Source organism: Lissotriton helveticus, chromosome 4_1 (genome assembly GCF_964261635.1).
Source record: "Lissotriton helveticus chromosome 4_1, aLisHel1.1, whole genome shotgun sequence".
Classification (NCBI taxonomy): Eukaryota; Metazoa; Chordata; class Amphibia; order Caudata; family Salamandridae; genus Lissotriton; species Lissotriton helveticus.
The window spans coordinates 1,882,609,563-1,882,635,985 of NC_136063.1; the positions used below are offsets into that span (position 1 = coordinate 1,882,609,563).

General features: G+C 45.2%; 1 protein-coding gene across 2 annotated transcripts in view; it reads left to right on the forward strand.

The window, feature by feature from the left end:
* Positions 1-26,423, forward strand: part of PLS3 (plastin 3) — a 440,804-nt gene that overhangs the window by 227,679 nt on the left and 186,702 nt on the right. For both annotated transcript variants that reach the window (XM_078688533.1, XM_078688534.1), the window contains exon 3: positions 9,798-9,961. In XM_078688533.1, the coding sequence (XP_078544659.1) occupies positions 9,798-9,961 (164 nt within the window). The remainder of the gene's footprint in view (positions 1-9,797; positions 9,962-26,423) is intronic.

Sequence of the window (26,423 nt, forward strand, 5' to 3'; positions counted from 1 at the left end):
TATATATGGAATTTTAATGGTTTTGTGTGAGTAAAATAAGGTTTTCTAAATGCTAATTCCTAACTATATATGGTCTATAACCTATGGTTTTTTCAGTGAATTTTCAAGGTTTTGTAAATGCTAATTCCTAACTATATATGGTCTATAACCTATGGTTTTTTCAGTGAATTTCATTGGTTTTTTAACAGCTAATATCTGTAGCTGTAAAATGTATTCTTCTTTAAATCCAAAAATATATTTTATATGTTTATTAATAATTTTCACAGCTCCTATGCAGAAAAACACCCTGTCAGTACTAATACTTCACATTTTCTCCAATTACATTTTCTCAAAGAAACAAAATCTATTTGTAAAACACTTGAGACAAAGCAACATTTGAAAAACACAACTTTCTTCATAATTTTCTCCTTAAAGCACACTATTCTCTATCTAAATTAAAGAAATATTTTCTCACCTTAGCAAATACTTTGAGTTTCAAAACAGTCTCAGAAACACACCAATTTGTCTTCAGCAGAGCAAAAGGTATGCACTCCAGAGTCTGCAGCTATCAAAAGCACAGAAATGCTGTAATTCTTCACACATATCTCTCATGTCACCCAATCAAAACTCTTCCCTCACTTTTTTCAAATCAAAACCCTTCCCCCCTCTGCCCTTTCTGCTTTTTTTGCATGGCAACCACCTCTTGGAAGACCTCTGGTGTTTGCAAGTTCGCACAACAATGTTGCAATTGAACTCTGAACTCTCAGGGCACCTCATATCCAGTGCATTCTTTCATTTAATGATTTTTTCTTGACCACTCAAAATACATCTTTCAAACAACTCATCCATGCATCCTAACTTTCTGTTTTCAGCAATCAAAATCCACCAATCACTGTTACTGCTTCATTAACACAGAAACTCCACAGTTTTTTTAATTTTAAACTCTTATTTTTTCAACTGCCATTTCATTGCCACACTTCATCTGACTGCAGCAGAACCTTCTCTCACCATGTTTTCTGTCTGGATTGTTGGACATAGTTATATCCACTGGGCTCACAGGTATGCTGAGAACAGGAATTTACCTAACCTCAATTTACAAGATGTGGAAATTAAGTGGTTTGGCCACAGAGGATTAAAATGTCACCAATTGATACCATTGGTGAAAACCTTTATGCATTTGCCAAAACCTGACCTGTTAATTGTGCACTGTGGAGGTAATGATTTGGGCACTTTGACTGGGGTAGGTCTGGAAATGCTTTTAAAGAACACCTTTGAGCAATTGATGGCACTTTTTCCTCAGACTGCCTTGGTATATTCAAATATATGCCAAAGACAGAAATGGAGGTGGTCAAACCAATTTTGTCCACAAATTGAGAAGTCGAGGAAGCATGTAAACAAATCTGTTTCAGCTTACATGAGAGACCATGGAATGGGCTCCCTGTACAACAATAACTTGCGTTACTACATGCAAGATATCTACAGAGGAGATGGAGTTCACTTCTCAGATGAGGGCAACAGAATTTTCATTCTGAATTTAAGACTGTGCATTGGTACCTACTTATAAGTACCTAAATGTACCATAAACCCAAAAGCTCTTCTCAGAGCTACCCTACATCTGATCACTCACAATTTTTATTTTACTCTAACATTTTTCACTAATTTTCAACAAAGTACGCTCCCTGGGGTGCTACCCGGTACGCGAACCGGGAGCTAACCTCGCGAAATTAATTATTTTTTTTTTTTTTCCGCACATATAAGCCTCCTCAGCCACCCTCAGAAAACCTAGGGGGTCAAGATAAGTCTACCGTGCCCCCATCTACCCATTCTGAACATTATTTGCCCTCCATCTTGTATCTTAATTCGACCGAAACACAAAATGGTGGACTCCCGTAACGCTTAAGGTTCGCGAACCGGGGCGCTCAACAGTTCGCGTACCGGGTCGCTCCCTTGGAAGCGCACCATCAAAAAAGGTGGGAAAGTAGTTTACAGAAAAGCGACTGGAGACAATTTCACCAAATATAGATTAGCTCATACTACATACCAATCCCTACCATTTTCACAAATTTGATTGGAATTCCATTTAACCATTTAGCCTGTAGACCTCTCTGAATACCCTGAGGTAAATTACTTCACAAAACACATCTGAAGTGTTGGAATTGACAACCAATTAAAATGTTACTTTCATTTTCTACTTTTTTTACCTGACATTTGATTGGTTATGTACCTGAATATATATAAAGGAAGAGAGAGAAACACAGCCATTTTGACTACTACTTCCTGAACTACATTGCAAGATCATTTTCACTCACAACTTAAACTTGTTTTTAGAAGGTGAGATATTATTTTATAAATTTGAAAACATTTTCAGATAGTTATATACTATCCCTCTGTAAGAGTTAGACATTGAGAAAGGCTTCTTTATTATAATTATGGATTGATTTAGGTTTCTGTGGTATAATTATGAATTTACTTAGACTTCTTCACAGGCACTTTTTAATAGTACTACTTCACGCCTGAAACCATACAGTGCCCATAGATTACTTCTCTGTTATAAACTCACAAGTACCTGTCTGAACTTAAACCCAACAGTGCCCTATCTCTACTGATATATTTATTTTTTATGCAAATTACAGCAATAAAATGGAAGGTGAGCAGAATGTTTCCTTCGAAATTGTTCTGCAGAACAACAAAGAAAAAGATATTGAGGACAATGATGACTCGGATTTCATGGATGAATCACGGGACCATGAATTAGTTCAATGTGTAGAATCTGTGGATCATTTACTCCATTATGATGACGGTCAAATGTGGGAACTTATGTTCACTCAACAAGAGGACATATCGGACAGTCAAATGCTAGACGTTCTATTAAATTTTGAAAAACAATCTGAAAAATAAAATTGTATGTAATATTAAAAAATTGTTTGAGTCTTTAATCATTTTTATATGTAATTCATAAACTAGTTAAATGTTAGAAATGTTATTAAATTTTGAAACACAATCACAATAATAAATAATTGCTTAAAAAATTAAAAAATAATCAACAAAACCAACAATCAATTAACATACAGTATTTGAAAAGTCTATCATTCTTTTTTCCTTATAGTACGCTGCCCAGAACGCTTCCCGGTTCGCGAACCGGGCGCTACCCACGCAAAAAAACAACAACAAAAAAATTTTTTTTTTGCCCCGCGGGGCCCTTTTAAAGCCTCCACATTAAACCTAGGGGGTCAGGGAGGATCTACTATGCCCCCTTATGGTCATTTCCCCCTTTGTTTTGGCCTCCTCTTGTCTCTCAATCCTACCGAGAGACAAAATGGCGGCCGCTCCGGACTGTTTAGAATGTTGACAGACACCGGAGAGCCAATCAGCTTCGCTACGCGAAGTTCCGTTACGCGTAAGGTCCGCGAACCGGAGCGCTGCCCGGTCCGCTGTTACAGATATATATCTTTTTTTGAACGTTAATTTCTCAAAATCCACTGAAGCACATATATTGAGACCTAGCAAAGGCACATCGGGCTACCAGTCCCTACAATTTTGCCAAGTTTTGTGGAAATCCATTCAGCCGTTCGGGCTAAAAGTGAGGCCAACCGCCCTATGGAAAACGTAATGTTAAAAACACGTTTTGGGACCCCCCTTTTTTCTCGGCCCCCCCTTGACGAACCCCCCCCAAATTTCCAGGGGCTGCTCAGAAACAAAATGTTCCATTTTCCTGAAAATTTCAGCCAATTCCGTCCACAAACGCCAAAGTTATTAGACATAGGATTTTTTCCCTATGGGATTTTTGAAAATTCTAACTATATATACCTACTGGCGACCGCCAGTAGGTAATATATATATATATATATATATATATATATATATATATATATATATATATATATTTAGTGAACTCTCTCTCTTGAGTGAACTCTCTGCGTGTCCTTGGCTTTGCCAGTTTTTCCTTTGCACTTTCTACCTCTGGGTACAGTTGGCTGGTTGACTACCTCGAGATGCGCCTGTCTCTCTTCGTCGCGCATGCGTGCTGTTGATGCTCCACTTCCTTGGGCGTTTGCATAGGTGTGGTACGTTTCTCAGTGTACACGCTGTTTCCTTCTGTGTATCCTGTTATCCACATATACTTTCTTCCATTATGCACCAACCTTTCTTGTTCTGTGTTCCCTTCGTTCCTATCTGGACGAAGGAGGTCTCGTACCATCCTCTGATGACTTGTGGTGCCTTTGCCTCCCCTTGTTCTTGCTCCTTTACGGAGTTTCATAGGTCTGGTGTCAGTCGTGCTGGCATTGCTGTTCCCACCGTGTTTTGTCAATGTTGTTGACGGATCAGTTCTTTTTGGAACTTGGTGGGTTTTCAGTCTCTGACCTAACTCCAATGGGGTATGGCTTTGGTATCTATTCTAAGTTAAGAAATCTGCGGCTAGATGTCTCTATCAGATGAACGAGTTACTTACCTTTGGTAACGATGCATCTGGTAGACACAGTCTAGCTGCAGATTCCTTAACGCCCACCCATCCTCCCCGCTCTGCAAGGGCTTTTCAGGTGGGTTTTGCGCATTCATCACCTTCCAGGTGGCTATTGACTTCCTGCGGGGTGGCCTCTTTCACCTCCCTCCTGGGCAGGATGGCTCATTATGTTTATCTATTATTTCTCCACCTACTCTTGGGTGGTAGGTTCATATATCCTTCTACACCCTGGTTCTTCCAGTATGGGGCTTACTGCTGTTCTTCTCTCCCTTCCTCCCCTGTCTTCTCTCCATTATTTGATTGTTACAGTCCCTTGGATCGAGGTCTCTTGACTGTGACTCAGTCGATCGGTCTCTTGTAGCGTGTATAGTTGCACATTCTCTGTTATTGCTGACCTGTGTTGGATTACTGTGAGTCATATTGCTTCGGTCTTGTTGCCCTTCACGGTTACATCCTGTGGTTGCATACTTCTGTTGTTTGCCATGTCCTTCATTTCCAACGCCATTTTGCCTCATGGGTGGGCAGTTTTCGCTTTTGCAAGACTGTTTCTAGGAGCAGGTTCTCTGCTCTTTCCCTTCAATGCTTTTCAATATACAGCGCTCTTTCACAGTCATTTTGGGTGATGTTTCCCATCATTCTATTCTCTTCGTCATTGTTTCAATGATTTTTTTATCTTTTTTGACACACTGTTCCCACACCCTCACAGTTTGCATTGTGGCGCTGAAAAGTTTCACCGAAGAAAATTGACGTCAGCATGCCGGGAGGGACTTATCAAGCTCATGTCCGTCGACGACGTCCGGGCGGAGCCATGCAGCCCCGTCCCGGCGCACAGAGGTACTGCTGAGAGAAAAAATTCTCCGGATCCAGTCTGATGCCTAGGGGAATATTCTAAGTTAAGGAATCTCCGGCTAGACTGTGTCTCTACCAGATAAATTGTTATTGAAGGTAAGTAACTTTCTTTAGCCACTTTGGTGCATAACAAAATAATGTTTTTAATTGCTTAAATCTTTTGTGAAGCTTGACTTCAAGGGGCTCTTGCATTTGTTTTATTTTTAATTTAGAAAGCAGTTTTCTTGGGGAACTTAATATTAATAAGCTTTGGACTTGGAAGATTGTTTATGCTTTTTGAGGTAACCGCTACGTGGAGTATTTGTGAATTTCTTTTCTCTTTCAAACTACACTTTCATAATTATAAGCTTCTTTTTAGGTTATTAACTACCTCTTTTACCATAGGCTATTGGTATTTCTGAACTTACCAGAAGATTTTTATTAATTCTTCTTTTCTTAATAGTTGGTTAGCTCAGCCAATATCCCCATAGGTTTCTCAGATTTTACTATCTGCAAGAGGGCTATCCAGTATTTGACCGACACTGATACTGTGCTCTCAAAGTAAGCAAGCATCCTATGTCTGCTGCCCACTTGATGCCTTGCATCCTAGATTGCAATGCAAAGGTGGAGAATCCTACTCCCAGAAGGGGTGCACGCCATGTTATGAGGGCAAGTATATTGGTATCTGTCTGACACCATGTCCCTTTGGATGACATTTGTAGGTTAGCCACGTGGAATTCTTGCGAGTTTTACAAGAAAGAGTCCCTGTCCCTTAGCAAGGTTCACTTGAGAAAATGATTTTTCTTGAAAGGAGGATATATATTGACGTTTTTCTATTCAAATCTGTCAGTATTGTTTTCTTCTTTTAAATGTGATTCACGAGTCTGGTGGAAGGGGAACCAAACATAATTTATTTTTCTTAGCATAGAGTACTTTGGTAAAAAGACACGCCTTAATGGAAATTATGTTTAAAATATTGTCCTTTAGGTGCAAACGAAAGGTTACAGCCTGGTTCTAGGCTGATCAAAAGCCTGTTTCCGGTTTGCACACTTTGATTAGACTACAATGATAGACCAGAAAACGATTCGAGGAAACTTTGCACTGGTACATAAACAGGACAAAGCCATTTAGCACTTTTGATATCTCTGCATCATGGAACACAGAAAACTATTTTTGGGTCAGTCAGTTAGAGGACTTGAGCAGCAGCCCAAAAATGAGAAACTTGATGGTGGACACTTTGCTAACCATGCAGTATATAATAGATTTTCTGGCTAGAAGTCATAGTGTCCTAAAGATTTTAGCAAAGGTACCCTAGTCCACGAAATATTATTACAGCACACATATGTTGGGTGAGTATATAACACAAAATCATCGTGCCCCCTCCCCTCCCCTCCTACCGTTGGGGAGCATGTGAACAGAAAGGCAGAGCAGCAGGAGTAGAGTGCAGCTGAAAAGCGGAGAGGTGAAAAAAAGGAGGTTGGGTAGAAAGTCAGGAGAAGATATTTAGCACTTTACTTCCACCATGGACAAATATCCAAAAAAGTGCTGCTCCATGTGACAATGACGTGTGACAATTATAAGATTCAGGACGCCTGCTTGCAAACACACACTGCTGTTATTTAAGATCGGCCAGTTGAAGAGTCTGCTCTGACTCTCTAAGGATGATCTTATTGCCACCACTGAGGGGAAATGGTGCGATTTGTTCTCAAAGGACACTTTCAGGTTAGCCAAGTACGATACCGGAGTTGTCACCAAGTCCCATAGGTCCAACATGACCGTCATCATGTGTTATCTCCTCTTATGTGTTTTTTTACGCCCAAATCAGTAAAAGAAGGATTTGACTGCTTTAAAATGAGAAATTCTGTTTCAGAGAAGCTGCTAGATTTCAAGTAGGCTTATTATGCCATTCAGAATCTTAGAGGACCACCATAATCTTATTGCCGGCTATATCTGTGCCAGATGCTCTTGAGAGCAGGTTATGGCCCTCTTCACCACAAAAGGAGACAGAGTATTTTGGGAGAGCCAAATATTATTCATAGATGAATCTCCGTAGCACTGTTGCATCTACAAAAGTTGCCACTGTGGGGGATTGCAGCAGATGGAGGTTAGCTACTCTTGGTTAATTTTTTTGGCTTCATCTATTGATTTCAGAAATCATTAAGGTCTTGCTAAGCTATTTTATTAGCAATTCACATGCATGCTAGAAAGTTTACATTGACTTGTTTTGAACCCGAAATGGTTTGGCGGGGTGTTTTGGGAAAATTTTTAATAGGTATAACCAAACAAAAGGGTAAAATAAGAAAATGAAGGTGGTGTATGAATGATACAATAAGATAAGGTTAATATAATGAGAATACTGCACTAAAGCATTCAGTAGGAAAGCTTGTTGATTTGCAATCTTATAGGATATATGTTGTGAAAAGAGGGAAGTGGGGTCCATTCACCAAGTGGACTCATTTCTACATCCCTTGTTACGTTGAAGCTCTTTTTGTTAAAAAAGATTCCTCTGTTTCGTGAACATATCTTGGCACCTTGAATTGTGTCCTGCAGCAAGAGCATCTCATGATTCTGAAGAACGGGATAAGGAGAATGAACACCACCAATACAAGAGTAGGGACCGTGAGCAGCTTGTATCTTTTCAAGTGAGAAGCGTAGAGATAATCTGCTTATTGCATGGATGGTATAGATCGGCTGTTTTACATTATGAGGTATCTTCTGTTTGAAACCCATTAATGGGAAACATCTAAGATGGAGCAAAATATACCAATAGATTCACCACCCTGTGATGACTAAGAGCAGACTTGCCCAGCCCACTATTGTTTGACGGAGGATTGATCTGTGAATAGAGCAGTAAAGACAGTGTGAATGCCTACAATATTCCACACCAAAAACCTTGACGGGCTTGTCCAGCAGAGTTGCCAGTGCTGAATACAATTTTGTTTCTGGCACCTTGCCTTCATTAAGTTAGTTCTCTGTAGCACTTTGTTATTATGTTGATAACATGGGCAGTTCATCAACCACACCAATAATGTTCTGTGGTTCCAGGATAGTGGCGATTCAAGCAGTTGCCTTGGCACTGGTACAGCTAATTTCGAAGTAGAAGGTTGACTTTAAGATGGTGAACTGTTTCTTTGAAAGGGCTGAGGGGGGTGTTGTGTTTGAACTGTTTCCTTGTAAGGGTATGGAGTGTCTTGTGTGGGAGAACTGGGAGGAAGCCCTCTGGTCAGGACATAAAAGTGTTGTGCCTAGGTTGACGGGTGTAGTAGGGCATATATGGTACAATGTTGTGTGGATGTTGAGCTCAAAGGGTCCTTGTCTGACACAAAATACAACAAAAGGTGCATGGCTGTAAATTTAGTTCAAAGGATATCATTACAGTGTCTTGTGTGGAAGAGGGTGCCGGTATATCCGAACCGATGAAGGTGTGTTGCTTGGTACCAGTGTATCCAGCACACAAAAAGATTTACACAGATAGCTCTGGAGTGCAGATGACCTCTCTCTGGGAGTCCACGTCATGCCCATAAGTAGAAGAGTTTGATTCCCACTGGTAGATGCAGTGTCACCTCCTCTTGTGAGGATGAGTTGGAAAGTCTGTTTGCCCATGGTGTCTGTGGAGAGTCGGCGTCGATCAGGATATCTGATTTGCTGCATTATCAGACTGCATAAGCTTGAGGGTCTGTAAGGTTGTGTGAGTTCTGGTGGGGGCATAGGTTGGCCATTTGGGACCTTAGATCTTTTAGTGACACCCAGGCTTGTCTGCATGGCTGTACATTCGCTGCCTATGTTGTGACGACTGCATGGCGGTTGGGTGTGTGTCCTAGTCAGCAGTGCCAGGCCATCCTCCCTAGGTCTGAAAGGCACAGCAGACCATGGAGTTCATCCGTCTGGGTACCTATTAGACCCCTAGTATCTGCTGGCAAGCAAAGTGCTTTGATGCAGAGTGGCAAGGAATGACTAGTTGGACAGTGGCAAGGCGTTCCATGCAGCCTACTTGCATCAGATCCATTCTTATCTGAAAGTTGGGCACTTCTTTTTCATGATCGGTGTCATGTAGTTAACAAAAACAGCTATGGGTGCTTGACTCCAGGATACTTTTACACAGTCCTTTATCAGGCGCACATGCTAATAATCACTGCATCACTCTCCGACCACCTTACCCGTCATGCTAATTAGCTGAAATTGTCTCATCTATTCGTGATCCACCCTATACAGCAGTTGCATGTTTTGATGATCTATATGGTCCTTTTTTCTAATTAATCATAAGACGTGTGGGGTTTTTTCTCGGATCCAAGTTCCTGGTGTTGGCACCCAACACTGAAAGCAATTTACTTACGAAGACAAGAGGACATTTGAATTGCCAACAGTTAGGACTGCAGTAAAGCTCATGACTGGTATAGGAGTTGTGGGAGGGGGGGGGAATGTTTCATTGCAGGACAAACATTTTATTGGTTGCATTTCGAATCTTATCTTTACTTTTGTTTACTAAACAACTCTAGCAAATTTCTATAATATGTTTTTTTCCTTCAAGATCTGGACAGCAACGGTTTCATCTCGGACCACGAACTTCAAGATCTTTTCAAAGAAGCAAACTTACCTCTTCCTGGATATCGTGTGAGAGAAATTATTCAGAAACTTATAGAGCAGGGAGACAAAAACAAAGATGGGAAAATCTCCTTTGAAGAATTTGTTTATGTAAGTATTGTGTACATTTTAAGAAAAAGGTTATAGCTATCATTTGCTATCCAGTTCTCCATGTTATGTGTTGTAAAGGGAAGGTCTTTATTCAAATTTCTCATTAAATCTTTTGCCTCTTCTGGCAAAGAGTTTTTGAAAAAAATCTATTCATTTTCTCGTGTTTTCCTGTTTCTGAAACTAATGGGATTATCACCAGAGTACACAATGAACTGTTTAAATTAGATTAGTGCTTTCGTCCAGGTCACCGTGGTGACTCGCCCACAAGGCCATTTAGGGCAGAGCAACAAAAGCACAGTTCTGGATAGAGGAAGATAATAAACTGTACCGCCCCCTCTCTAGCAAAATTTGTGTAACAGAGCAGCATTTATACACTCACTGGGCATATGAAGGAGGGCACACCTTAGGTTAGGTCTCAATTTTGCTTGCCCGGTGTGTGTTGTGACGCAGCTGCGAGGGCAGGCATTGTTAAAAGCAAAAGTTTTAATCAGTCTCTCGGCAAGATAGCATTTGACCACGTTTCACCCTCGACCTTGGCAGCTGCTTAGCACAGTCCCTATCTGGCCTTCTCCACCTCTTTGGCAGAGGCATAAGTGAGTAGAATAAGGTAGGGGGCAGGATCATGTTGCGAGGGAGTATGTAGCAGACATTGCTGTCTGTGTGCCTTCATTCCCTCACCAATTCTGTCTCCACTGTGCTTGGCTGCCATGGTCTGTCCCCTGAACGAGGGGTGGTCAGCCCCCAGTCTATACCCTGGGTAACCAGATTTTTCCTTGCACGCCCGGCGTCCTGGAGCTTTGTCTGCCGAGCCATGTGGAGGCCTGGGAACTTGTGCCATGGTGCCGGATCCCCCTTCTTCCTCCTCCCGCAATCCTCGGCCACCAGTACCGCAGACAACAGGGAGTGGAGCTGTGTGTGAGGCTCCTTTGAAGGCTTAATGGTCACCGTGGCATGTTATGGCTCTGGCATGTATCCACCTGCCGGCTAGTTCTGGCATAATTAAGGCCTAATCTCGATTGTGGACAACATTTTACTATTATTTAACATTTTGTGCCCATTTTATTTCAGTGTTCAGGCTACACAGAGCACAATAGTGGCCCATTATTGACGCATTGTAGTCGCTCTTGACTAAAGTGTGGCTCCTTGGTATGATATGCACACATCCATTACATATCATGGACACTCCTTACAACATTTTAGCTCTCCATATAGCATACCCTAAATTTTGTAACTAGCTTTAATTGCAATAATCTCATGTTTTAGGGAAATTGTTTTGTAAAATGCACTGTTTTGCTTTAATATTGTCATTGTTTTGTTGGATGAGGCAATCCCTCCTGCACCCCCCCCCCCCCAACATGAGGAACGAGGGTAAGTCTTGGTAGCACACCTTCAGTTTGAGTAGAAGTCATTGCTGCTTTTAAGCCAGTATATTTTTCAGCATTTTGTCATGTTTATTCAAAATCTACTAGGGCGGAAGAACCACCCATATGCCCCCTCACAAAAAAACATTCTTCCCTCTCCCCCTTCCAAAATAAAGCTTTCCAAGGGACATTTGGTTTGTTAAATCACGTGGTGCATTTTGGTACGTGTAATGTATTTGCACCTCCCTCATTTCCGCCACTTTAATAGTTCTCCTACTTCCACCGCACTTCATATTGAATTGGCTGTACCCGTGGATCTGCGTGAGTACTGCGCTTTATTTATTATATTTTGGTAAAGCTGCTTAGCTGGAAATGGCAATAGCGTGTTACTTACAATTCAGTCCTGTAAATAAGCACTACTTCATGTTCATCCAGCACCACTTACAATGGTGCACAAGGAGTTAGGTGCACACTGCTGCCTTTCAAATAAATGCAGATTTTCTGAGTGTTTATGAAGGAAAGTCGTACTTTTAGCAGCCAATTGGTGACAATAGGTAGAACAGTAAAATAAGCAATAACATACACTGTCCAGAAATCTGTTTAAGAACTACTAATGTAACACCTGCATGTGGGTAATAAATAGTCTTTAAATATGTCCTCTTTCTTGATGCTGAGGTTCAGTTCAAATTGTTAGGAAATGGTTAACCAATGAGAAAAATGCAGAAGATGATCAGAGAGATTGCCAAAATCCATTCACCACCCTCCCGCAAACCTTCAGGATAACTGAGGAACTGTAGATTGTGGCTGAGAAAAGAAAATCCAAAGTAATAGCACGCGTTAAAGGGGCGGGGGGAGGTGGGGATATGAAAATGCAAAATGAATATTCTTCCAGAGATCTCACACAGTGGTGGGATAATAATCTCCTCAGTGTATTTAATATAATTAGACTTTCCTACATTAGCACTTTGAAAATCTGCATATAATGTCGAGACCGGAGGCTCCTGTTATGCTTGTTCAAACATTCAACAGAAAGTGAAACGAGTACTAGCTTTACAGTAAAACATGGTGTTTTTAGGTCTCGCCTAAGCAGCGCGCATGCGCTGCATAGGAAGAAGCCCTTTAGCCATCGCTACACTTTTGCATGGAAAAACGTGCACACGTTGCATTGCTTTTAATGGCAACACTTGCACGTTTGGCGATTCCCTTGCGGGAGTGAGCAGTAGCGCCATATGCTAGCAATTATCGCGCCTTGTTACTCGCTCCCGCAAGGGAAACCTGTGCAGGCCCCCTCCTGTTACCCTCCCCCCTGCTGCTGCGGCCACTCATGCTTGTTCTAGCTAGTCTTTAGAAGGCTTTCAAGATGACTTGTGAACATCTGAAGAAAACTGATGCGAAAGTTTGGCGACATGTGGCACCTTGAGAGAACTCTGGTTGTTCTTCAAACACCAACCTTAATATCTGTTTTCCGCCTAACCAAACATCACTAAATTTGGTTTGCTATTGTGTGCTCCATGGATACAATTTCCAAAAGTGTATTCTCTCCTCAGGCATACAACCACAGTTTTCTGTCTTCTATTTTAGGAATACTTTCCTGAGAGAAAGATTGTTTGTAAAATGCCACAGTATTTTTATTGGAAAAACATGTTCATAGGTCAACCACTTTTACATATGCTTCGAAAGATGGGAGCAGTGTCTGTGTGGAGCCATTAAGCAGAATACATGGCTAGCGGCATAGCGAGCTTGCCACAAGCCATAAATCGAGCAGGGAAACTAGGCTCCCCAGCCCCTATTGCACTTAGTCTAAGGTAACTACCATTGGAGTGCAGTGAGCCCCTCACAATCCTGGGCCCTGGTGCGACTGTACCTGCTGTACTCTTGATCGCTATGTCCCTGGGTGCGATTTATATAAATAAACCTGGGTGAACTGTGGGGTTTTCTAGTGGTACCTTATTGCAGGCCTTGGGCTAGTGCTGGTGAGAGTTGCTAGTGGCCCATGGGTGCCAGTCGAATGGAAACCGAGGCCAGAAAAACTTGAACGGTCTGGCCTGCGACTCTCCGATATCGATTTAAAGGAATAACGCATTTTTAATGTAATTATTCATGAAATTAGCGCAAAGGAGGTGCACTCAGAGCCGTCCTTTTCAGGACAACAGACCAATGGTGCTTTGGCAACTGCGTTTATAGCAATCAGCGCCAGGTAATTGGGAACAGGGCACAATAGTTGTATCTGGTGCCTTTACACCGTTTGTCATCATTTCTCTTATAAAAGGCCCCAGATGGCCGGTGTAAGGGGCCACAACCTACAGCTCGAGCCATTGGCTCCGGCGGCGGCCAGCTGGTGCCCTAGCAGCGGGAAATGGGGGTTCCTGAGCCCAGATGGCGGCCATTAGCGCTCTGCACTGGGAGCCGAAGCGCCACGGAACCCGCTGACCTCGAAGACTGGCCTTGGGCGTGCGGTTTAAACTTCTCATCTCATGAAACATTATGAGTCTTTGTAATTAATGTGGCTCCGTCTCTGCCAGGGACTTTATCACAGTACACTAGGAACCGTGTGAGGGGTCTTTACAAAACAGTGACGTGCTAAAGAAACTGTACTTTGTAATGTTTCCAATTTGTACATTTTCTTTTTTTGGGAAGGGTTTTACGCCCCCAGAAGTGAAAGTAAAATGCGAAAAGGGAACGAGGGGGGGGAAGAGAAGGCATCATCAGGGAGGGATGGGGTAAGAATTGGAGAGGGGAAAGGAGGAAAATAAAATGAAGCAGATGGTCGGGTGCTATCAATTGACTGCTTCTAAGCACTGACGACAAACCGTGGTGTGAGATCACACCTCTCACAAATGAATGATGGTGCAGGTTAGTGCTTCTGTACATCCGGGAGAGCGTGCCGCCACTCCTGCAGTACCCGGGGATTAAAGTGGGATGAAAAAACTGGGGCGGTCTCTCTTAGGGGCGTGGCCTTTGTAATTAAGGGCGTGGCTTAAAATACGTAAATTAAAAATCTGGGCTTGGTATAGTGTGCCACCTGACTTGTATTTTGCTGCTACTGTCCATTCATCCTGGCATACAACACATGTAACATAACACCTACAACAAGCCAGGATTATTGGCTTTGTCAGTGGTTGTAAGGTGCATAAGATAAATAAGCAATAGCTATCACTTCGTTGTATATAATATTGAAAATGCGACACACTCTTCTGGGCGAGGTTGTGCCTAAGGTTAGAACAGCTGATATTCGAAGTTGAGAAAACCGGTTCAGGCCTGACGTCCTGTGATTCAAAAAATGAATATGTCCTAGTGTAATGTAACTGGTGCTCATGTAAAGCGCTATATAAAACTGAAAAACAAGTCTTTTTGCAGTTATATCAAGGCAGTGACGGGATATACTATTGCAGAGAGATGTTTTTTTTGGGGTGGGGGAGGCAGGGTTTCACCCTGAGGGTAAAAATGAAGAGCCCGATAGGGACCCGTCTCGGCACCTGCTTTTAACAAGCATTGGCATACCCAATAGGTCTCGCCTTTGGGACCTTGTAAGTGATTAGCCATGCAACAGTTGATGATGATGCACCAAGTATATTGTGCTGGATAACTAAACACTCCTAAGGTCCCAAAGGCGAGACCTATTGGCTATGCCAATGCTTGTTTTAAGTAGTTGGTGAAAGAGGGTAACAGAATTGGGATTTCCATTGACTTTTGTAAGAGGTTAGTGAACCAGATTTGAGACCCCCTGGAGGGAATTATCGTAATTAGCTGAACAGATTCCCATCTCACTTCGGATAAGCAGCAGGAGATCGTAAGAAAATTAGGTAACTTATAGGGAAGGGCCTATTTACAAAGATAGATGGATAAATAAATGCAGTTGTCGATTTAGCCAGATGGTCAGGCCTCCTACTGTAAAATTGAATATGTGAATTTAATATGAAGTTAAACAGGTCTTTTGAGAATGGGCCCCAGATTATCTGTTACAAAGTTCAGTGGGCCCCAAAATACTCTGGCATAACGGAGATGCGATGTTTCAGGCAAAATGCCCCAAATTGTCTTGGCAAATTGCCTGGAATTTTGGAACCAGTACCTCCCAGTCGGTTGATGCACCTTTCCCATGTATGGTTGTCCATTCTGAGAAGAATTGAACAAGCAGCATATTTTTTGTTAACATGTGGATGACCATGGAGCCTGCAGCGAGCTCTGATTTTATGCGCATATAGGAGTCTTTCTAGACCTAAAACATCACCTCCTGAACACATTTTTGGGTCCATAATCTCTCCTCTGACCCTTCTGTATACCTCCCCTGTATTGGTGATCCTTTGTTTTCTTCATTGCTCTCTCCTCGCTCCCCCCGTTTACATATCCTCCCTCTTTATTCAGACCCTACCCCCTTTCTCCCCCTCCCCTTGTTCTCCTACCATCCCCCCACCACTACCTTATCTTTACTCCCTCGATACTCTTCTATTCCCTAAATTGTCTCATCCATTTATAATATTTAGTTGTACATACCCCGTTAATCTGTCCAGATTTCCCCCCCACTCAACTTAATTGTTGAGCTCTACCTGCGTGTTTTTGTTACCTTTGTAAAATTGCTACTCTTTATTTCCTCCTCATGTAAATTGCTTTTTGCCCCCCTTTTTAAAAAAAAATTAATTGTTGTGTTGTACTCGCCTGTTTATGTTTACCCTGAACAATTGTTTTTATTTCGTGTACTGCTTCTGCTCATGGAAAGGGCTCTGATACCCACGGGTCTAGCCAGTGCTTTATAAAACCTTCCAAATACATTAAAAAAAATATGTCTCCAGCAGAGAACTGGCCAAAATGAGCACCCCATTTAATCATGTGACAAAGTGGTCCCTGATGCACCCCTGCTTTGAGGGACTCAAATGCGCTGAAAGAGCGGCACTCCCCGGTGAACCTTGTTTAACATGTGATCACGAACCTCGTCTAGCGGCTCCAGTGGGACCTGTGAAAAGCTGCGAGTCCCAGGGAAAAAGCCAGCATATGCCTGTGGAATTCAAATACAAAAGTACATTCAAATGAGTGAGGTAGAACAGCACGCCACACCGTAACAAGTAACATTTAAAACCCACACATTGAAGTAGATATGAATGCATGTGACTTAACTGATGGCAGTAGCAAGGAAGAGGAAGTGCTGCGCTTCAGACTTACTATTTATAGTCTATTGTTTTCCCATCTTCGGGTTTTGCGTTAGTGGTTCTAGAGCAATCTTTTTCTGGGTAGTGTAGTTTAACTGTTCTACATTTTGTGACTAACTGGCTACTAAGTAAAAATATACACCAAGAAGGAAACATATGATCCTCTGGTGTTGACCTAAATGTATTGCAAAACGGTACACATGGGAAACAATTCACGAGGGGTTAAAACCACCTCTACCAATGCGTGGTTCAAGTTACTCCAATATAATGTGAGCCATTAGGTATACCTGACGCCAAGATGGCTGCAGGCCATGAACCCGGAGAGATCGGCGGAGTGTCCCAGATGTGGGGGGCAGTCGGCTGGTTTATGCACGTGTTATGGAGCTGCCCAGTCCTAGATCAATCAATCAATCAGTGACACTTATAAAGCGCGCTACATACCCGTAGGGTCTCAAGGCGCTGGGGGGGGGGGGGGGGCGCTACTGCTCGAACAGCCAGGTCTTCAGCTTCTTCCTGAAGGAGAGGTGGTCTTGGGTCAGGCGCAGGTCGGTCGGGAGGGAGTTCCAGGTCTTGGCGGCCAGGTAGGAGAAGGACCTCCCTCCTGTAGTCGCTCTTCGGATGCGGGGGACGGCGGCGAGGGCGTGGTTGGCTGATCGGAGGTGGCGTTTGGGAGCGTAGAAGTTGACTCGGCTGTTGAGGTAGCTCGGGCCTTGGTCGTGTAGGGCTTTGTGTGCGTGGGTGAGGAGGCGGAAGGTGATTCTTTTGTTGACGGGGAGCCAGTGAAGGTGTCTCAGATGTCCGGAGATGTGGCTGGTTCGCGGGATGTCGAGGATGAGTCTGGCTGAGGCGTTCTGGATCCGCTGGAGTCTCTTCTGGAGCTTGGCGGTGGTACCGGCGTAGAGGGCGTTGCCGTAGTCCAGTCGGCTGGTGACGAGGGCCTGGGTGACGGTCTTCCTGGTCTCGGTGGGGATCCACCAGAAGATCTTCCGTAGCATGCGTAGGATGTTGAAGCACGCCGAGGAGACGTTGTTGACTTGCCTGGTCATGGAGAGGGAGGGGTCCAGGATGAAGCCCAGGTTGCGTGCATGGTCTGTCGGTTTGGGTGCGGTGCCCAGGGCGGGAGGCCACCAGGAGTCGTCCCAGGCGGAGGGTGAGGAGCCCAGGATGAGGACCTCCGTCTTGTCCGAGTTCAGTTTCAGGCGGCTGGTCGTCATCCACTCGGCTACCTCTTTCATCCCTTCGTGTAGGTTGGCTCTGGCGGCGGCGGGGTCGTTGGTCAGGGAGAGGATCATCTGGGTGTCGTCGGCGTAGGAGATTATGCTGAGGTTGTGTTTGCGTACGATGGCCGCGAGGGGGCTCATGTAGACGTTGAAGAGGGTGGGGCTCAGAGATGATCCTTGGGGGACGCCGCAGATGACTTTGGAGGCCTCTGACTTGTACGGTGGTAGGCGGACTCTCTGTGTTCTTACGTCGAGGAAGGAGATGATCCATTCCAGCGCCTTGTCCTGGATTCCGATGTTGCTGAGGCGCCGTACTAGGGTGCGGTGGCAGACCGTGTCGAATGCCGCGGAGAGGTCTAGGAGGATGAGGGCCGCTGTTTCTCCATTGTCCATCAGGGCTCGGATATCATCGGTGGCGGCGATGAGGGCGGTCTCGGTGCTGTGGTTGGCTCGGAAGCCGGACTGTGAGGGGTCGAGGGATCCGTTCGTCTCGAGGAAGGCGGCCATCTGCTTGTTGACGGTCTTCTCGATGACTTTGGCTGGAAACGGGAGGAGCGAGATGGGGCGGTAATTCTTGAGGTCGGTGGGGTCCGCTGTTGGTTTCTTGAGTAGAGCGCTGAGTTCGGCGTGTTTCCAGCTCTCAGGGAAGATGGTGGTGTCGAAGGATGTGTTGATGATGTCTCGCAGGTGGGGTAGCTTCTGGCAAGCCGTTTCACAGAGGCTTAATTTGGTCACAGGTTGGGAGATCCTCAGGGAGGTAGCCCAGTGCCTATTTGGGCACATCCCGCTGCGCAAGCAAAAAAAGCGGAGTAGGAAATTTCTTATTCTGGGGTGCTATATGAGACTTACGCGCAGGGATGAGAAATTGGAGGAAGACATGAGGGCATGGACAGCAATGCTCACTGAATTGTTGATGCTGCCAGATGAGTTACCCCGATAGACCAAAGAGATGGAGGAATCTTGACACAAATGAGACAGGCCCTGGCATAGTACATTGACTGCCTGCGGTGTCCTCCTATGGACTCCGGGTGACCACGGTCTACCTGACCCACAACCAATGTCCCCAACGTAAAGCTCTACTCACAGAGACCTGAGGTGGGAGTGAAAGAGGGGGGAAACGGGGGGTTGAAAATATTGCAGAAATGTACTAATAAGCGTAGATTTATCTTTTGGCACCAAATTAATGTATGTTCCTTTGTTACTTTAAAAAGCTAATATAAATTAGTTATAATTAAATGTTTTGCAAAAAGGTGACATTTCAGATACAAGTTCCAATTATAAACCCTTGAGTGGGCACTGGACACAATTTCCCCTAGTGAGCAGCTACTGTGCTGACAAAGGCCTCCCATTATATCTATTGATTGTCTATGGCTGACAGCAGCTCTACAGCTGAGGGCTTAGTAGAAGTGAAATCCTGCTGATAGTGTGAACACAAGCTACAAGATTAGTACTCTGCCCCTTACCCTTTGTTAGTGTATTCCATAAAATTTCCTATACATTTGGCCTTCCTAAATTGCCAGTACTGTGAGAAGCAGATCAAGATGTAGAAACCTGATCATACATATTTGTTTGCAGATTACACATATCAAGTAATAATTAAATAGGTTATCTTCAACTTCTAATACTTTGACACTCGGCGTCTGTAGTAATCTTCCATTAATACATTTGGAAAGTAGAGTTGCAGTATTCTTTTATTGTGATAAAAAGTAGCAACATGCAGCTCAGTACAAAGGAAAACATGCAGCTCAAACGGAGCTGACTGAAGAGAATCAAATTATAACATTCTTAACTGCTAACAAAGTTACAGTGATTACATGTACAAGATTCTACACATACCAAGTTCTATACTTACATACCCAGTATTCCTAGACCATGTTCCATAAAGGAATATGCCATTACTACAGGGGCATGTAGCTTGTCATTGTTTTATGACCGATTCTCATCATAGATGGGATTTCGTTACCATGCGGTTTCTCTTGCTGCCACCCCACCCCCAGTTGTTCTGGTTGAGTATTGTTGACCATATACTGTTGTAAAGTAGAGGCTTCAGACGGTAAGTAGAAATCCAAGTTTTATTGGAGGTGAGGCACAGCGCAACAGCAAAGAACAGCACCAAGCATTAACTGAATTAGAAGAGCTCTGGAACATGGAACATAAATTGTACAACGCAGGTACATTGTTCCATATTCCAGGCAGGGAGCAAACAGGAAAAGGGAAAGCGCGAGGAATGCAACCAGATGAATGCAACAAATGTGTACATATTATGTAGGGAATTTATTCAAAAAAATAAATTAATTTCAGTACTGTCGCTATCAATAACTACTTAGCATAACATGTAGTCTCAGCACTTTAAATTAGTGCCCCCCCTTGTCTATTTGCACAGAATGTTTTGTGGCTGTTTTTAGACCTATTGATTTCAAATGCTGTTGTAATGAGGTACTTATAAAGACCTCTGCTTTTGCTTCAAGTGTTGTTTGATTTCTTACAACGCACATTGATTACCAGAAAGTTTTCTGGAACAAAGCCGCAAGTGGACGGAAGCAACAACCTAAGACCATACACCTGAAGCAGAAGGCTTAATTCTGGGGCTGCTTAGTGTAAGCTTGCCTCCTGAATGAGGTACGCGGGTTGGAGCCTGAGGGGAGATTAGAGGGTTCAGAGTTTTAAAAGGTTTATCCATCAGAGACGGCCCTTAGAATGCCCTGCCACTTTTTCCAAGGCGTATGATGACAGATCTACATACAACCTGTTGAAATAATCAAGCTCCAACAGTGTGTAAGCAGCTTCAACTATACCTTTGGGTGGAAAGTTGTTGATTGTCTGAATTAACGTAGAGTGTAAAAACAGCATCAACCAAAGCATTAATCGAGAACTCCTTCTCCAGGATGGCATCCATAGCATTGAAGCTTAAAAAAATTCAGCTTTGCTGCTCCCAAGCTCCTAGGCCAGAGAGCTCTTTCAGCACTCTCCATTGTTTCCACCAGTCAGAGCCTTGGCCTCATTAGCATCTCATTACTTATGGTTCTGTCCCATTCATTGCTGAACTGCTTTTAAGCAAGTGCAAGTTGTTCACTTACCCTAGTGATAGTCTATCCAATCAGATGATAAACTGAGCATCATCCGCCTGGGATAAAGGTTTACTGATGGATTAAGCAATGATTTAGGACTTTGGGCCACATAGACATTAAATAGAATTGAACACACGGAAGATCCTTACAGGGCCTGCATGGAGACCCGCTGTACATGTTCCACTGGATTGTGGTCACTGTTCAGTATCTAGTGAAGTGTGTAAATACATTAAAAGCCAAGATTTCTCTAGTGACCACACTGGCGTTTTACCTAGTGCGAGGCAATGCTTCAGAGAGTTGCACACTGTCAGGCTTGTTCTCTTTTTTGTTGAGTGGGGTGCTCTGACCACAACCGTTTTATTGGGAGAGTGTCCGTGCCCATCAGGTGGCATTTACTTTAAAGAGAAGTATCACTGTTTGTTCACCTGGACCACACGTGTGATGTGTGGACGTCCACAGTGTGCCTAGAGTATTGTCTGTGATGTTTCACTTCTGCACCTACAGTGGAATGGAGTAGAGGGCAGAATCTTCCATATGCTTTTCTTCAACCTTTATGGGAATAATGCGACCTGTCCTTATTTTACACAGGGTAAATTGAATATCTGAAAGAAACAGGTTAGTATTAGATTCCTTACCTAAGAATATCCCCAGGTGTCAGACTGGATCCAAAAACTTTTGCGTAGCAGTACCCTTGCACGTCGGTAGGTGTACTCTGCGGCTCCGCGTCCGTCACCGGCATCGTGGGCGCCAGAATGACGTTGCCGTAGTACTTAGACGCCGCCCTCGCGCGCTGACGTCAGTTCTTCTTTTTTCCGCGCCAGCTAGCGCAGATCTGGAAAAAGTGGTACCCTTAGTCAATTTTTGACTAAACTTTTTTGATCATTTTCGATCTATTTCGAAGTCTGTTCGACTCCGGTGCTGACCATTCGCTTGAGCGCTTTAAGGACTCAAGGACTAGGGCCATGTCCTTGGGCCTATCGGCCCCGCGCCAGCCATCGGCTGCCTTTTGCTCCTTTTGTGGCCAAGGAAGGGGGCCCCCACACGTGCAACCAGCCACGGACCGCAGACTACCTTCCAGCGCAGTGGCGTACGTGGAAACCGCCATAGCGGCGGTTGGGGACAACGGCGCGGCCAGTCCACACCTGCCCCTACAGCATCCGCCTCAAAACCTTCCTAGTTCGAGCTTACAGGCCCATGTGACGCCAGTGGGGGGCAGGGTTCGCCATCACCTCCTCCACTGGCGCACTGTTACATCGGACAGGTGGGTGCTGCAAATCGTCCGAAGAGGCTACTCCCTCCCCTTTGAGGCGACCCCTCCAGCCATGCCACCGCAGTACCACCGCTTGTCGGGGGATCACTTGGCACTTCTCAGAGAGGAAGTTACGGCCCTCTTGGCCAAGGGGGCCATTGAGCGCGATCCTGGGCCAAAAGTAGGGTGTGGTTGTTACTCCCACTACTTCCTGGTACCCAAGAAGGGCAAAAGGGGCCTACGCCCTATCTTGGACATGCGGAACGTCAACGGCTTCCTCCGGCAGGAGAAGTTCAAGATGCTGACACTAGCCTAGGTCCTAGCTGCCCTGGACCCAGGAGACTGGATGGTACTCATTGGACTTGCAGGACTCTTATTTTGATATCCCCATCCTGCCAGCCCACCGGCGTTACCTGCGGTTCACGGTAGGCCACGAGCACTTTCAGTTTACCGTGCTCCCATTCGGCCTTACCAGTGCCCCACGGGTGTTCACGAAAGTGATGGCGGTGCTCGCAGCTCATCTGCGCAGGTTAGGGGTTTCAGTCTTCCCCTACCTCGACGACTGGTTGTTGAAGGCGGGCTCGCCCCAGACAGTCGTCAGCCACCTCCAGACTACGGCCGACCTCCTGCACCTGCTGGGGTTCTCCATCAATGTGCCGAAGTCACATCTGTGTCCCTCTCAGAAGCTCCTCTTCATCGGAGCGGTTCTATACTCAGCGCAGTTTCGGGTTTATCCTCCCGATCAGCGGGTTCGGGATATTCAGGCTATGATTCCGATCTTTCAGCCGTTATCCCGAGTCTCGGTCAGGTTGACACTGCGGCTGATGGCCTCCTGCATCCTTCTGGTGCATCACGCCAGGTGGCGGATGTGGGCTCTGCAGTGGGACCTGAAGTTTCAGTGGGCCCAGCATCAGGGCAACTTGTCCGACCATGTCTTGATCTCGGAGGGCACTGCCAAACAGTTGCAGTGGTGGCTCACGGTCCGCGATTGGGTCAGCGGCAGATCCCTCTCCCTACCCCAACCGGAGCACGTAGTTGTGACAGACGCGTCCTTCCAGGGCTGGGGGGGGGCCACATTGGAGAGGCGGAGATCAGAGGCCTCTGCTCTCCGGCGGAGTCCCGTCTCCATATCAACCTTCTGGAGCTGCGGGCGATCCGACTTGCACTGAAGGCATTCCTCCCCTCTGTCCGGGGGAGTGTATTGCAGGTGTTCACGGACAACACCACCGCCATGTGGTACTGCAACAAACAGGGCGGGTGGGGTTGTGGACCCTATGCCAGGAGGCTCTGCGCCTATGGCTGTGGCTGGAACATCAGGGCGTGACCCTGGTGGTTCAACACCTGGCAGGTTCCCTGAACGCCAGGGCGGACAAACTCAGCCGTCTGTGCATGATGGATCACGAATGGCGTCTGAACTCTGACGTGGCGCAAGGCCTCTTTCAGCAGTGGGGAGAGCCTTGGTTAGATCTATTCGCCACAGAAGAGAACGCGTAATGTCATCAGTTCTGCGCGTTGGAATTTCCAAGGGGCCACTCGCTCGGCGACGCTTTTCGTCGCTAGTGGAGCTGCGGTCTGTTGTATGCCTTTCCACCTATACCACTTCTGCCCAGAGTGCTGAAGAAGATCAGGCGCGACCGGGCCCAAGTTATCCTTGTGGCTCCGGACTGGGCACGAAGATACTGGTATCCTGAGCTACTCAGTATGTCTGTCGATCCTCCGATTCGTCTGCCTCTTCAGGAGGACCTTCTGTCGCAGCAGCAGGGGACGGTCCTCCACCTGAACCTGTCCAGTCTCCACCTCCATGCTTAGAGATTGAGCGGCGACAGTTGAGACCTTTTGACTTGCCTCCTGAAGTTTGTACTGTGATTCTGGCAGCCAGGCGTTCCTCCACAAAGTCGGTATACGCCTGCAGGTGGAACACATTTGTGGCATGGTGCATGCCAAAGGCTGTGGATCCTCTCTCTGCACCCCTTTCTGAGGTTCTCCTCTTCCTTCTTTCTCTTGCCCAGCAGGGCTCTGCTCTGGGCACTATCAAGGGCTACCTTTCTACCCTTTCAGCCTTTTTAAGGCTACCTGATCAGCCATCTTTGTTCAAGTCCCCAATTGTAAATAGGTTTTTGAAGGGCATCACACACATGTTCCCTCCTGTTCCATTCGTGATGCCTCAGTGGGACTTGAACCTTGTACTTACTTATCTGATGTGCGCTCCCTTTGAGTTCAAATTCTGACATGGTACCTTCAGCCGTTCAGTCTTTAAGAGATCGGTGAAATAAGTGCCACTGAGTTCTGTTTTAACAGCGTCTATTATGGAATCGCCACGTGACATTTTAGTGTGTGGTTTGCACAATCTAAATTGTTTCTATTTTGCGATTTGCTTGTATAGAGCCTTCATTCCTCAGAGCCCACGGAGTTCTGTTTTAATGAAACCTATTGCACAATCTCCACCGGAGCATTCAGTGTATTCATTGCATCCCACGAGTAGCCCTTGTTATAGAAAGGTTTGGAGGGCCCTGATGTAAATGGTTCATGTTTTTCTCTTTTTGTTTAGAGCTAATTCCCAATCTGTTAAAGCCATAATTAACAGACTAGCTTCTAGTTCTTGTTTAGTGCTCTTATTTCATGGGATTCATCAAACGTCTTGGTTAATATTGCCCCTTTAGTGCCTCCAGAGACTAGGGAAGCTAGATCTAATCTGGTACTGTAATTTCAAAGTGTTAACAAGTGAAACAAATGCATCTGTCTTTCTTTTGCGGCTAGAGGTTCTCTGTGTATTGGATTCTTGTTGAACCTCTTCAGTGCCAACAGGGAGGGGTGTAGAATGAAAAATGTCCTAGCTAACGTAACGGAAAGTTTCAATTCTATTAAGGACTCGGAGGCGAGGATTATGCTCATCTTTCTTCACTTTAATGATAGCAGCCATTCAAAGTTAAACAAAATAAAACCACTATTCCCATGAACCATAGGGAATAATAACACAAGAACAATAGGGTGTCCATAGATAGATAGTCCTCCTCCAATACACCAATCACAGGGCTCCTTGGAGTATGTAGTCCTCTGCTACTCTCCATTCCCCCCCCTCTTTCGTCGCTCTAGGCCAGCCAGTCCCAGATCCTCACAAATCTTGTTTGCCAGAGTTGCATACAAAAAGAAAGGCACATTATAAGCGATTGTAGTGGCTAAGGTTTAACCCCACAGGGGAAAGAAGACACCATAACATACAATGCTTACTCAAGAGAATTTCAAGAAGCCTGAAAATCAGTTACTTACCCCAGTACGAGGGCCGGAAGGTAACAATCAAATTGGTACCCTGGGTGGGATAATCCTTGCCTCAGAGTCCTTTATAGAATTGAAACTTTCCGTTACGTTAGCTAGGAAATTTTTCATTCTTATGTCAGTACCGGAGGCAAGGATTATGCTCGTTTAAAGCTTACTAACCACCAAGTGTGCCATATCTAGCACCGGCTTGAAATAGAACCGTTTAAAGGTGGAGTCCGAAGACCAGTCTGCTGCATTGAGAATGTCTTCCAGATGAGCTCCCAGGGCAAATGCTTTAGAGGCCATGGCCCCCCTAGTAGAATGGGCACCAAAGGCCCGGAGATTAATCCCAGCCTCCTGCATCACCCACTGCACCCAACAGACCATCGTGGGGGAGGAGACTGCCTTATGGGGTTTCTTGAGGGTGATGAGCAACTGTTGCTCCCCAAGAGGACTGAATTCCTCCGACATCTCGTAATCCTTGAGGCAAGACACTACACAGAGATTAGGAGAATCTGTAAAGGCCGGGTATGAAATAGAAGATGTCCCGCACTTCGTCCGCCTCCGGACCGTGAAGGTGACCCTGGAGGGGGAAAAGATCCTGCCGGAGATGTCCAGTACCCGGACATCCGAAACCCGCCTGCACGATATGAGGCAAACGAGCATGGCAAGCTTGGCCGAAAGTTCCTTCCTGGACAGGGAACTGTTCGGTTGCCATGACGGGAACAGGTCCAAGACCTGATTGACATCCCACAACTGGGAATAGCGAGGTTCCGGTGGCAGCGAGAGGCAAATGCCCTGAAGGAGGCGACAAACCAGAGGATGCTCGCCCACCGGGAAGCCAACCACCATGGAGTGACCAGCAGAGATGGCAGACCGAAAGGTATTAATGGTTCTACAGGCCAACCCCGTCCTCTGCCAAGGTGGCTAAAAAATGTAGGATCGAAGTCACATCTGTTGCCACGGGATCAAGAGCCCGTCGCACAAACCAATGAACCCATCGTCTCCAAGAGGAGCGGTACCTCTTGACTGTACTATCGGCCAAGGCTTTAGACATGAACTTCTCGTCTGCTCCCGAAAGGCTTGGGACCGGCCATTGTCCCCGGTAATCCGACACGCCATCAGGGCAAGGGACCCCTGAGTTAAGAGTGGATGAGGAGCTCCGTTG